The 12,882-nt window shown below is 58.0% G+C and overlaps 1 protein-coding gene across 6 annotated transcripts in view; it reads right to left on the bottom strand.

The window, feature by feature from the left end:
- Positions 1 to 2,883: 2,883 nt before the first annotated feature.
- Positions 2,884 to 12,882, bottom strand: part of HMCN2 (hemicentin 2) — a 176,357-nt gene continuing 166,358 nt past the window's right edge. For 4 of the 6 annotated variants that reach the window (XM_033193925.1, XM_033193932.1, XM_033193943.1 and 1 more), the window contains exons 88-98: positions 12,140 to 12,277; positions 11,922 to 12,043; positions 10,996 to 11,233; positions 9,551 to 9,613; positions 9,309 to 9,431; positions 8,442 to 8,576; positions 7,252 to 7,380; positions 6,351 to 6,671; positions 5,482 to 5,601; positions 4,441 to 4,567; positions 2,884 to 3,649 (exon numbers count right to left, since the gene is read on the bottom strand). In XM_033193925.1, the coding sequence (XP_033049816.1) occupies positions 3,304 to 3,649; positions 4,441 to 4,567; positions 5,482 to 5,601; positions 6,351 to 6,671; positions 7,252 to 7,380; positions 8,442 to 8,576; positions 9,309 to 9,431; positions 9,551 to 9,613; positions 10,996 to 11,233; positions 11,922 to 12,043; positions 12,140 to 12,277 (1,862 nt within the window). In that variant the 3' untranslated portion in view covers positions 2,884 to 3,303. Of the gene's footprint in view, positions 3,650 to 4,440; positions 4,568 to 5,481; positions 5,602 to 6,350; positions 6,672 to 7,251; positions 7,381 to 8,441; positions 8,577 to 9,308; positions 9,432 to 9,550; positions 9,614 to 10,995; positions 11,234 to 11,921; positions 12,044 to 12,139; positions 12,278 to 12,882 lie in introns of those variants that run through there. The other 2 variants (XM_033193964.1, XR_004433195.1) reach the window with 2 other exon arrangements.

The raw sequence follows: 12,882 nt of genomic DNA, 5'->3' as shown, positions 1-12,882 counted from the left end.
TCTGCCAAACTCCGTTTCACCTGCACTCCTCCCAAGACCCAGCACAACTGGAGATAGGCCAACACGCAGATATGCATTGACTTTTGAAAAACCCATTTTCGTAAGAGATGGGGTCTTGCTCTCTTACCCCGGCTGGAGTGCAGTGGCCAGATCATAGCTCACTGTAGCCCCAAACTCCTGGGCTCAAGGATCTTCCCTCCTCAGCTTCCCAGGTAGCTGGGACTACAGGTGTGCACCACCACACCTAGCTATACATTTACTCTTGTCTCTCCCTAGCTCACTCATCAAAGCCAAAGTCTCTATGGTGGCCCAAAGACCCCACAGGATCCACCCCACCCCCTTGACCTTTCTCTCTTCCCTTTCTCCCACCTCATTCATCTCCAGCCTCCTCAACCTCCTGGCTGGATCCTCCTGCCTGAGGGCCCTGACACCTGCTGTCCCCTCTTCTGGAACACCCTTCCCCTCTATTGCGATGGCCATGTAACCTTCTCCTTCACCTTCTTCAGGTCTCTTCTCAGGTGCCACCTGCTCAGTGAGGCCTGCCCTGACTGCCTTTTAAAAACTACCCCAGGGTCCGGGCACAGTGGCTCACATTTGTAATTCCAGCACTTTGGGAGGCCAAGGCAAGTGAATCTCTTGAGGTCAGGAGTTTGAGATCAGCCTGGCCAACATGGTGAAATCCCATCTCTACTGAAAATACAAAAATTAGGCCAGGCGCGGTGGCTCATGCATGTAATCCCAGCACTTTGGGAGGCCAAGGCAGGCAAATCACCTGAGGTCGGGAGTCTGAGACCAGCCTGACTAACATGGAGAAACCCCGTTTCTCTCTTTTTTTTTTTTTTTTTGAGACGGAGTCTCACTCTGTCGCCCAGGTTGGAGTGCAATGGTGCAATCTCGGCTCACTGCAAACTCCACCTCCCAGGTTCACGCCATTCTCCTGCCTTAACCTCCCGAGTAGCTGGGACTATGGGTGCCCGCCACCATGCCCAGCTAATTTTTAAAATATTTTTTTAGTAGAGACAGGGTTTCACCGTGTTAGCCAGGATGGTCTCCATATCTTGACCTCATGATCTGCCCGCCTCGGCCTCCCAAAGTGCTGGGATTACAGGTATGAGCCACCGCACCCGGCCCGAGAAATCCTGTTTCTACTAAAAATACAAAATTAGCCGGGTGTGGTGGCGCATGCCTGTAATACCAGCTACTCGGGAGGCTGAGGCAGGAGAATCACTTGAACCCAGGAGGCAGAGGTTGCAGTGAGCTGAGACCACGCCATTGCACTCCAGCCTGGGCAACAAGAGCGAAACTCCATCTCAAAAAAAAAAAAAAAGACTACTTAGGGATTGTTGCACTAAACTTCCGCCCATCCATTCATCTAACAAAGGCCCTTCCTGTGGATGAATTAGATGAATTATTAAGGCCAGGACCTAGAAATGGCCCTTGCCTTCAATAATCTGTCCCCCAGAGGGGGAGATGCTATCAGGAAAAAGATAGCTTGGAACAGGACTCAAGTGAAACCCAGCGGCGAGCTGCAAAGGATACAAGATAATAGCTAAGCCATAAAGCCCGCTGTAGGAGTCTATGACTGGAAAACAACAAGAGTTAGCTGATAAAAATAGGCTGGAGTAAGCCGGGTGCAGTGGCACACGCCTGTAATCCCAGCACTTTGGGAGGCTGAGGTGCGATGCTACTTTGAGCCCAGGAGTTCCAGACCAGACTGAACAACATAATGAAACCTCATCTCTACAAAACATTTAAAAAATAAGGCAGGCCATGGTGGCTCACGCCTGTAATCCCAGCACTTTGGGAGGTCGAGGCGGGCGAATCACCTGAGGTCAGGAGTTTGAGACTAGCCTGACCAACATGGAGAAACTCCGTCTCAACTGAAAATACAAAATTAGCTGAGCGTGGTGGCAGGTGTAATCCCAGCTATTCAGGAGGCCGAGGCAGAAGAATCACTTGAACCCAGGAGGCTGAGGTTGCGATGAGCCGAGATCTCACCATTGCACTCCAGTCTGGGCAACAAGAGCGAAACTCTATCTCAAAAAAAAAAAAAAAAAAAAAAAAAATGAGCCAGGTGTGGTGGTACATGTCTGTAGTCCCAGCTACTCAGGAGGCTGAGGTGAGAGGATTGCTTGAGCCCAGGAGGCAGAGATTGAGGTGAGCAGAGATCACACCACTGCACTCCAGCCTGGGTGACAGAGCGAGATCCTATCTCAAAATAATGATCATATCACATTGGGATTTTCCTAAGGGAGTAGATTTTAGGTGTTCTTGCCACAAAAATAAGTATATACGAGATGATGGGTATGTTTTAATTTTATTTTTTTCAAGCCCACCCAAAATCCCTATTGGCTATGTTAATTGGTTTGACTATAGTAACCATTTCATTATGCATATCAAAGCGTCATGTTGTAGGCCTTACCTATATACAAAACATGAAGAATTAATATAAAGGCCAGGCACGGTATTATGTGCCTGTAGTTTCAGCTGCTCTGGAGGCTGAGGCAGGAGGATGGCGAGGCCAGCAGGTCGAGGCTGCAGGGAGTCACCATCATGTCATTTGCAACTCCAGCTTGGGCGATGGGACAAGATCCTGCCTCTAAAAAGTAAGATTTTTTTTGCCACCAGCTGTTGCTCTCTATGCAACACATTTACTCCTCATTTAATTGCCCCCACAGCCCTGAGGGGGAAGGGAGGGCCCTATTGCAATATTTTATGGATTAGGAAACTGAGGCCAGGAGGTGCCTGAGGCAACCCTACTCCTAAGGAGAGGAGGCTGGTGGACTCAAACTGCAGTGCTCCTGGATCAGAACAGAAGGCATGGTCTCCTTCCCAGTCAAAACCCTTCCCTACAAAGCAAAATAATTAGACAAAGAAACCATGTTGGTTAAAAAAGCAATCTTTTTATATTGCAACAGGGTTCAGAATGACACTGCCAGGTGTGGCCGGGCGACAGCTGCTGCCACCCCCAACGCGGAGTCTGCCTCCTCCCCCAGGCGTCCAGGTGCCCTGTGTCCCTGTCCCGCTCCCACTGAGGGGCGTATCAGACCTGGAGGCTTCCCCGGGCCCTGCCTGCGGGCCTGGCCACCCAAGGACCGCCCCGGACGCCTCCCTCTGTGAGCTCAGGTCCTCGCTGTCCGGGGTCAAGGCTGCGCGCAGGGTCGTGTTGACCCAAGGTCTCGCTGACGCACGGGGCGAGAGATGATGACGCTCCGCTTGCCACAGCAGGTGGCGTGGACCAAGCTCCTCCTCGCCCCCTTCCTCGGGGGTCACGCCGGGGCAGCCGCCAATGCCCTCTCCCGTTTAGTAGGGGTAGGGGGACACGGCGATGAGCAGGACGAAGACGCTTTGGTGGCGTGGAGCCGCGGCGCGCACGGTGAGCCGGTAGAGGCCAGAGCGGGTGAGCGCGCGACGGGTGTAGACCGCGGCCAGGCCCGCGCGCAGCGGGCGCAGCGCGAAGGGGCTGCGCGGGTCCGACTCCAGCACGCTGAGCTCGGTGCGGTTGGCTGGGACGCCGGCCTCGGAGAAGGCAGCCAGGCGGGCCACGTCGTGGTGGGCGCGAACGCCCAGGGGCAGCGGCAGCAGCCGGTACTGCAGCGTGGAGGGGCTGCCGGTGTCGCAGTCCTGCGAGCAGCGCCGGAAGCACGTCCTGCGGGCGGCACAGACAGACACACTGACAGGCGGACTGGGGGTGGGTCGGAGCGTGGCCCGGCTGCGTAATCAGACCTCCCTGCCAGCCCTTGCAGTTCCGCCCACGCACTGCCCGTCCTTCTCTGGCAGAGCCCCACACGCCTTCTCTGCGGGCATCCCCGCTAGCCCGTTTTAGAGATCAACAAATTGAGGCCCAGAGAAGCCAGAAGCGTGCCCTTTCAGGGTCCCTCCAGCGGACTTTCCAGGTCCGTGCCCCAGGGAAGCCCAGCAGACACAGGGGAACTGATGTGTTCCTGGGCCGAGTCACCCAGTCTGGATTTGCCCTGCCAGGGTGGGATTGGAGGTGGAGACTGAGCTTAGCCTTGGCCGGCGCATCCGCTTCCAACCCCAGCCTAGGTTTCTAGTTGTAAGGCTCGGGGCAGGTCACCCGCCGCAAGAAACCTTTCCAGGGCAGTGCTGTCACCCCTAAGGTCCCTATGTCTCCGTGCGTGGTGATAAGTGTCCATGGCCGCTGTGAGTGACGTGGAGGAGATGGGTTTGGTGCTGGCGTGTCTGAGTTTTGTCCTGGGGTTGTGAGTCTGCATGGTGTTCCTGTGTCTGGGGTTTGGTGTGTGTGCTCCTGTGTCCCCGTTCTCTCCCACTCTGGCCTCTCCCTGTCCCCAGGGCTCCCTGCACTCCTGCCTGTATCACTTGTGTGGGGAATGACAGTGACAGGGCCAGCCTGAACCTGGAGTGACTGAAAAATGTGCTTTTCCTGAGGGCACAAGGCCCTGCCAACTCAGCCCTTACCCAGGGCTGGGGCCCTGCCGGTAGGTGGCAGGACAGGGTGTGTCCACACACTGGTAGCTGCCGCGGGTGTTGAAGCACATCTGGCCGGGTCCACACTCGATGCTCTCCTCCTCGCACTCGTTGATGTCTGGATGGGGGAGGTTGGTGAAGTGGGGGAGTGAGATGAAAAGATGGAGCAAAGGAGAAGGGGGGAGTGTGTGGGGAGAAGTACCTTTGGGGGACCAGTGAGGTAAGCAGCCTTTCTCCTTTTGTCCCCAGTCAGTCTGACCCGTGACCACCCAGCCTGGAGGCCCCCAGCACCTTCTCATTTCCCCGGGGGCCGGGGCTTTCCAGGGTGTGTAGGTGGGCACCATGGGGGCTTCCTGAGCAAGTGCTGGGTAGGAGGGCCTGGGAGAGATAGGGCTTTCCCTGGGTGGCTGCTTTGCCCGAAGACCCAGAGTGCCCACTGCCCACGGGCAGAGCACCTGATCCTGTCTGCCTCAGTGGAACCCCCACCCTTCTCAGAGGATGTTCGGTGACCTCCATGGCAGCGTGAGGGACGGAGACAGGCAGGGCAGGCATGGTTCCTGTTCTTTTGGAGGAAGCAGCATGACTGGCCCCAGCCCCTTTTGTGCACACCAGGGAAACTGTGCCTGGTTTGGGAGTTAGAGACCCTGACTCTACCAGCAGTAGCAGCTGTGCGGCTCTGTGCTCAACATCCACAGCTCTCATCCCAGCTATTTGAGGGGGACTGTGCTAGCCCCATTTAACCAGGAGAATGGAGGCTCAGAGAGGTGAAGTGAGTTTCCTAGGGACACACAGCAGAGTTGGGATTGGCCTTGCAGGGCTGCTTTCAGAGCTTCTGTCTGGAGCAGGGGCCCCGGCATGGCTGTGAGAGCCGGGGGTGTTCACGGAACCCCTCTGAGCCTGCCTCCCCGCCCCACCCTCACGGGATAGTTGTGAAGGGGCTGGAGTGAATGGAGTAGGTGAGATGCCACATGTCCCATCCCACGCTGCCTGCCCCCCATGGTGTGTCTGGGCGGCAGCCTGAGCCCGGCTCACCCTGGCAGTTCTTCCCGCTGGGGAGCAGGCGGTAGCCGGCGGGGCACAGGCACTGGTAGCTGCCCTCGGTGTTGCGGCAGGCGTGCTGACACAAGTTCCTCACCCGGCACTCGTCGAGGTCTGACCGGGGCATCGGGGTGGGGCAGGTGGGGGACGGGGGCAGAGAGACACGCTGAACCACAGACACTGACAAGGCCACACCTGCCCACTGGGTTCTGGAGCTGCCCTGCTCCTTCTCCCTGTCCTGCCCCTCCCAGCCCGGGTTCAGGGGCAGGGGGAGTCCCTGGGCTTGGTGAGAGAGAGGATCCCCACCTTACCTACCCCATGCTCGCCAAGGCATTGAGGGAGCAGGCAGCACTGCCCCACAGACCCCTCCATCCAGGCAGGAATGCCGAGGCGTCAGCCCTGGGGCAGGTCCCCTCCTCTTTGTCCCTCTCTGCAGGGTCCAGGGGCCATCCCCCACCCTGCCCTCTCTTCTCAGCAGTCCCTTGTCACATTCTCACGTCTACCTGGAACATTTTCCTTCACCCCTGAAAATCTCCCTGCTTTCCCTCTGAGTGCTAACAGGAGTGTTTCTCAAAGAGGGTTCCCAGGACCACTTGCCTAGGATGCTCTTCTTCTGGGCAAAGTGTCCTGAAGTCAAATGGTTTAAAAAATAGTCCACCCCCATCTTGGAAGTCCCCTGCCCAGTAGCACAGCCAAGGCTGTGAGACACCCTGCATCACAGAAACCACCATCCCACACTACCCACCCCACTTGCCTGGAAGGTCTGGGTTTCTGGACTCGGTGGGTGCCACCTGCACACCCATCCTAGGGGCCCAAGAGCCCATAAGGGCAGTGTCCCGTGGATGGTCAGGGCCTGACCTTACCTGTGCAGACTCCGTTCTGCCTGATGAAACCAGGAGGGCACCAGGCCCGGCCCACACTGCTCAGGGCCACGGGACCCGGCCGGAGAGAGACCCAGGCATGGTAGGAGCCACCAGGGATCGAGGCCCGGGGCCGCAGCCAGGGCACTAGAGGGCCTCGGTGGCTGACAGCGGTCACATTTTGTCCATTCCGCTCCAGTGAGGTACAGGCCTTGCCGTCGCGAAGGAGGGTCTGGCCTGGGGGGCACAGGCAGCGGTAGCTGCCCTGGAGGTTGTGGCACTGGTAGGCGCAGACCTTGGGCAGCTGCAAGCACTCATTGACATCTGTAGAGGGGACGGGGTCAGGCGTGTGCACAGGTGAGCCAGGGTTCCCTGCAGCCTGCAGCCATTGCCTGGCCCTGCCTTCTCTTTTGCTGGCACTCCCTAGAATCCCACCACTCCCATGCTGTATGCGGGCCACACTGCATCTCCCTCTCCTGGACCAGCCCCAGCCTCCAATCTGATTCCACCTACAGCTCCCAGAGGCGCAGCCTCCCCCGCTCTCAGCATCATCCCAGACTCCAGCTCCCCCTCAGCCCTTCAGTGCCCCAGTTAGATCCATTCCCTCTCCTAAGCCTCTCTGAGATACATCCTTTTGCTTCCACAGTCCTCCCCCTCCTGAAATTCCCTGGAAGATAACCCCATAGGATCAGGCTGAGGTTTTGGAGAACAGTCCTTCCCCTCCTGAAATTCCCCGGAAGATAACTCCTTAGGGTCAGGCTGAGGTTTTGGTGCACAGGCAGGCACACAGTGAGGCAATGTGTCGGTGCCATTTGGTTATTCTCAGAACTCACCAGCACTGGCGCCTTAGACACCCTCAGCCCCTGAGCTGGGGGTGCCGGCCAGAGGGTGGGTCTCCCCGTACCTAGGCAGGGCAGGCTGGGGCCTTGCATCCGGTAGCCCCTGGGGCAGCTGCAGCGGTGACCACCTGGGGTGTTCTCGCAGAGCTGGTTGTAGTGACAGTCGTCCAACCCCTCCAGGCATTCGTCCACATCTGGGAGGCAGGGCCATGGTCAGGAGGCGAGGTCTAGCCCAGAGCCCCTTCCCCAAGGGACAGACCAAACTCCTCCATATCTGGGCCTCCTCCCTGTCCCCTTATCCAGTTTCAGTGCTATCAGGCTGCATGGCAGCCCTTGCAGCACCTCCCCCAGTTATACCAGGTTGGAGGTCAACAGGGTTCCAGGTCCCAAAGAAAGGAAGGGGGTGAAAGGGTGGGCTTTGCGGGCAGAGTCCTGGGTTCCGCTGAGCTCTGCCATATTCTAGCCCTTGGGTAAGGAACTCTCCCGCTCTGAGTCTCAGTTTCCTCATCCATAAAGCGGGTAGAGATGTGACCTCTTCATGGGGTCGTGGTGAGGAGGGGAGCCTGGCATGTGGGAAGAGCTAAGAAAGTGGTGAGAAAGGAGGAAAGGCGGCAGGAAGGGCGGCAGGCAGGAGAGCCCGGTGAGTTGTCGGGCAGTCTAAGGGCCCTGGGGGCCACAGAGGTGCGACGACTGCTCCTCTTGAGTCAGGCTCCACCATGCTTCCCTCCCCACCAGACAGTCTCTCAGAGGAGCCGGGTGGACCCACGGTCCTGCAGCCATAGAGCTAGAACAGGAAGGACCATTGAGGTCACCTGTCCAGGGGTGGCACCTAGGTTTTGTCTCGAAGGCTGACTGCACCTGCCCCATGGTGGCTGCAGGGGCTGCTGGCTCAAGAAGGATTCAGAGGTGGTCTCTAGCTGGGCCTGGATTCATGCGGGGGAACAGAACGGACGGCAGCAGAGTGTGTTTGCCATCCCTGACCCGGCTGCCTCTTTATCAAGCAGACAAGACATTGAGGTCCAGAAAGAAAACACCCCTGTCAAAGAAGGTGCCAGCTGCCAGGAGCCAGGGGAGGGCTCAGACCTCCAGCGCCCGGCTCAGGCTTCATCCCCAGCCTTGCTGTGCTCCTTCTGCCAAGAGTCCCAGTCTTCCTGGAAGCCCAGAGCCCAGTGACACACAGCCCCTTCTCAGCTGATCCCTGGCAACCTCTGGGTTTCCAGGAGTATGGACAGGCCACACACTGTGTCCCCATCACCTTCACAGCTGGCTCCATCAGCAGCCACCCGGAAGCCAGGCCCACAGTCGGGAAGGCAGCGGTAGGACCCGAGCAGGTTCACACAGCGCTGTCCCTCTCGGCAGAGGCGAGCATTCCCCACACACTCGTCCACATCTGGGGGCAGATCAGGGCAGACGGCTGTGTGAACACGATCCCCAGGCCTGCCTCGCCACCTGACCCTGGCCCAGCCTATCCACACAGGCTTCGTCTGCAGGCCCAGGAGCCACTGGCAGGAAGGTCCCCACCCCTTCTGCTAGCTCTTTCCATTGTCCTGCTCCCTACCCCAAAACACAGGACCCACTCCAAGGGACCCAAGAGCTTGGGCCTGCAGCTTCTAATGCAAAGCTGCAGACAACGTCCCCTTGGGTACCCGGCTTGGAGCCCCGTGGAGACTTGCCGGCACCAGGCCCTCCTGGTGGGAGTGCAGAGATACAGATTGGGGGTCAGCATCAGCACCGTCACCCAAGGTCAGATTTGTCATCCAGCAACATTGCTGAGGGGTACAACTCACTTGCCAGTCTCAGTCAAATGGAAATGATGCTGAGTGTTGGGGAGGCCTCCGAGGCCTGTTCAGGTTCAGAAGGCCGTGAGCATGTGATAACCGCCCCTGTGTCTCTTGGGCTGCCCATTACCCCCTGAAACCTGGGCCTCACTCGTCTGCAGCTCCCATAGCAGGAAGGAGCCTGGTGGGGACATGGCATTGGGACCTCCAGGCTGACATCAAATGCCCTCAAGAATGGGCCATCCCTGCAGGTCTGTGTCCCCAGCCAGGGTCCTGGCCCTGGGGACCCTTCCACACACGTGGGTCAGGTCTGAGGAGCACCTCTCCTCCCAGGGGCTCCTCACCTCTGCAGTTCCTGTCATCCCAGGCCAGGGCGAAGCCAGCCGGGCAGGCGCAGGAGAAGCGGCCGGGTGCGTTAAGGCAGGTGTGGGAGCAGGGGCTGGGCCCTCCTGAGCACTCGTCCCTGTCTGGGGCAGGAAAGGATCTGGTGGTCTCTGCTCCCAGCCTCCTGCCAGCTGGCTGGGAGAAGCCATCCATCCCAGGCTGAGAGGCCTCCCACGTCCATGCCAGGGTAGGGGGCTCTCACCCACACAAAATGCTCCCTGGGAGTCCAGCTCAAAGCCCTCGGGGCAGCCGACCTCGTTCTCCTCTGCAAGGCAAAGAGGATAGACTCTAAGGACATGAGGGTGTCCTCTCCCAGGGCTACCCTGGCCGTAGCCCAGGCTCGCAGCTCCCCCCCGCCCCCCGCCCCCCGCCAGCTTAGCCAGGCAGAGCCAAGACAGTGCCAGAGAGTCAGCGAGCCCATTTCCTGCCCAGGCCTGTTGGAGGTGATGACTGCAGGGCACACCCAGTCAAGGAAATGTGTCCTGAGGGGCTCCCAGTGGGGCTGGGCAGTGAGTCAGGCAGCCCCAGGAAAACCATTAAAATCAAACACAGGAGGTCAACACGCGCAGAACGGCTCTCTTGAGACCACAGCAGCAATGCACAGAGAGCGTGCAGAGGGGCAGAGGATAGCGTCGCACGGGCAGCAAAAACAAAGGCAGGGCAGGGGTGAGCTGGGTTCTGGAGGCGGGAAGGACACAAGACAGTCTAAATCAAGGATGTCCTATCTTTCGGCTTCTGTGGGCCATGCTGGAAGAAGGATTGTCTTGGGCCGCACAGAAAATACACCAGCACTGAGGATAGCTGATGAGCTAAAAAAAATTGCAAAAAATCTCATAATCTTTTAAGAAAGTTTACGAATTTGCGTTGGGGCACATTCAAAGCTGTTCCAGGTGTCATGCGGCCTGTGGGCCACGGGCTGGACAAGCTTGGTCCAAATAATTGTAGGGACAGCTACCCTTGATGAGGTGGTGCCAGGCTAGGATTTTAGAGACAACATCGGTACGGCGACAGCCTGCAAGGCAGGAGATGTCATGCCTGCTGTGCAGATGGGAACACTGAAGCTTGGAGAGGACCAGGACATTGCCCCTAAGGTCCCACAGCCAGAAAGTGGGGCACTTGGGATTTGAACTGGGGTCTGCCTGACCTCAAAGCGATGCTCTTATCACTATCTCTCATTCAATGTTCAAAACACTTTGGAACCTCAAGTAATGTGAACGTGTGTATCTTTAGCATTCACTGGATAAGAATAGAAAGCATGTTTCTGTAGGTGTCCAGGGGTTCCAACAGTGGTTCCTGGCTCCCTGTGTGGGGTCTTGGTGCAGGTGCCCTTGGGAGAAGAGGGTGGGATGACTCAATTCCTGAACATCAGCCTGGGGTGGCTGGACCTTCACCTTGGGGTCTGGGGAAAGGATCCAGAGGCTGGAGCAGGGGTGGCTTAGAGAACTGTGTCCCTGTGAGGAGGGTGGGTGGATGGATGGGAGTGGGGACAGGCCAGGTGAGCAGGCCAGGTGGGCCGTCTCAGTCTGAAGTCTCTGGCCCATGGTCAGTGGATGCTAGGGGCAGGGGTGGATTCCAGCCATGTGCATTTGGGCCCCTGGCAGGTTTTAGCTGGGGCAGTGGGGGTGGGACAAAGCAGGGGGGCCTCACCCGCCTGCAGGGCTGTAGTGAGCTGGAAGCGCAGAGCCTCGGCCTCTGGGTCAAAGGCCGAGCTGATAGCTGAGGCCCACAGGTGTTGCACCAGCTGGGGCTGGGGGCCCCGGGCTGCGTTGTACTGGATGCTGTGGTTGCAGCGCAGGAATGAGGGGAGGCTGCCCTGGAAGAAGTGCTGTGTGGAGCCTACAAAGAGCTGGCCAGGCCCTGTTTGCACATAGTGCTCCTCAAAGTCCTGCAAGATGAAGAGGAGGGGAGGAGGAGGAAGGGTGGGGGAGAGGGAGAAAGGGGTCAGGGTTGGAAGGGGAAGAGGAAAATGCTGAGATTTCAACTCCCAAGCAGCCTGAGACCTTCACCTCAACTCAGGGACTTGAGGAGACTTGGGACGAGACGGGGTAAGCCTTGGGAGGAGACGGGGCGAGTCATGGGAGGAGATGGGGTGAGCCTTGGGAGCAGACGGGGCGAGCCATGGAAGGAGACGGGGTGAGCCTTGGGAGCAGATGGGGTGAGCCTTGGGAGGAGACGGGGTGAGCCTTGGGAGGAGATGGGGTGAGCCATGGGAGGAGACGGGGTGAGCCATGGGAGGAGATAGGGTGCGCCCTGGGAGGAGATGGGGTGAGCCTCCCAGAGCCTCTTCTAACCAGCTGGGCTGCTCTGGGCAGCTCACCTCTCTTCAGGACTCTTGCTTTTGAACAAGAATAGTCTGATTTGGAGTCGCAGGGCTCAGAGCATCCCCTCAAGGACTCGAACTTGAGCCTGTAATAACTGCTCATCCTACCCTAAGTCCAAGGCCAGACTGTGACCCAGCCCTGCAGCGGTGTCAGGAGGGACAATAGGCCTGGCTGCTCAGGGGTGGTTGAGAGCTAGGCGCCTCCGTCTCTCTCACCTACCCTGTCTGCACACCCCAGGGCTTGACCTCTGACCTGCACTTGAAGATCTGCGTCAGCCAGGCTCTCGGGGACAACGCCATTGACCACCACATCGAGGAGCAGGAGGCCATTGGGATCCAGGCCCCGGGCCACCTGGGTCATTGTGAGCAGCTCCCCTGCAATCCATCCCCACCCAGCCCAGAGTCACTACGGGAGGTCCTGGGCGCAGGCTTCAGTCCTACCTGGCCCACCTAGGGGGAGGCCCTGCTTACCTGTAGCAAACTCCACATGTGACTCCTGCCGGAACCTGCCACCGGTCAGGGAGTGGCCATTCAGGGCTTCCCCACTCTCTCTGGCCAGGGCCCAGTAGATGGGGGTGATGGTGACCAGGAGCACCCGCATCAGAGGTCCTGGGTGGGGCAGGGCGTGGAGGCCAGGTTAGAGCTGATCCTCAGGGCAGCCACTCTCCCGCTCAAGGTCCTGTCATGGCTCCCCATTCCCCCCAGGAGAGCTCAGCCCCTTCCTTTGCCGCCCATACTCAGCCTTGTGACTGCCATGCCAATTATTGACCCAGAATCCGGGACCTGGTGGAGGCAAATAATCTATTTCCTGGAGTAACTGTGAAATTAATAAATGTATACAAGGAAATGCTTAGCAACATAGTGAGACTCTGCCTCTAAAAAAATAAAAATATTAAGAACATTAGCCAGGTGTGGTGGCATATGCCTATAGTCCCAGCTGCTGGGGAGGCTGAGGTAGGAGGATCGCTTGAGCCTGGGAGGTTGAGCTGTGATTGTACCACTGCACTCCAGCCTGGGCAACAAAGCGAGAAACAGTCTCAAAAAGAAAAAAAAGAAGAAATAAATGCATGTACCTTGCTGATATTTAACTCAGTTCAACAAATACCAATTGAGGGCCCCTGGGTCACCACGGAGCCAGGGACTCCATGGACTGTCATTACATATTTGCTGAGTTGAAGTCAACCAACTATTCTAACTTGCAGATCCCTTCTGGA

This window comes from Trachypithecus francoisi, unplaced genomic scaffold (genome assembly GCF_009764315.1).
Source record: "Trachypithecus francoisi isolate TF-2019V2 unplaced genomic scaffold, Tfra_2.0 Contig01585, whole genome shotgun sequence".
Lineage (NCBI taxonomy): Eukaryota > Metazoa > Chordata > Mammalia > Primates > Cercopithecidae > Trachypithecus > Trachypithecus francoisi.
The sequence above is the reverse complement of the archived record's forward strand: the minus strand, read 5'-3'. Positions and strand labels throughout refer to the sequence as shown.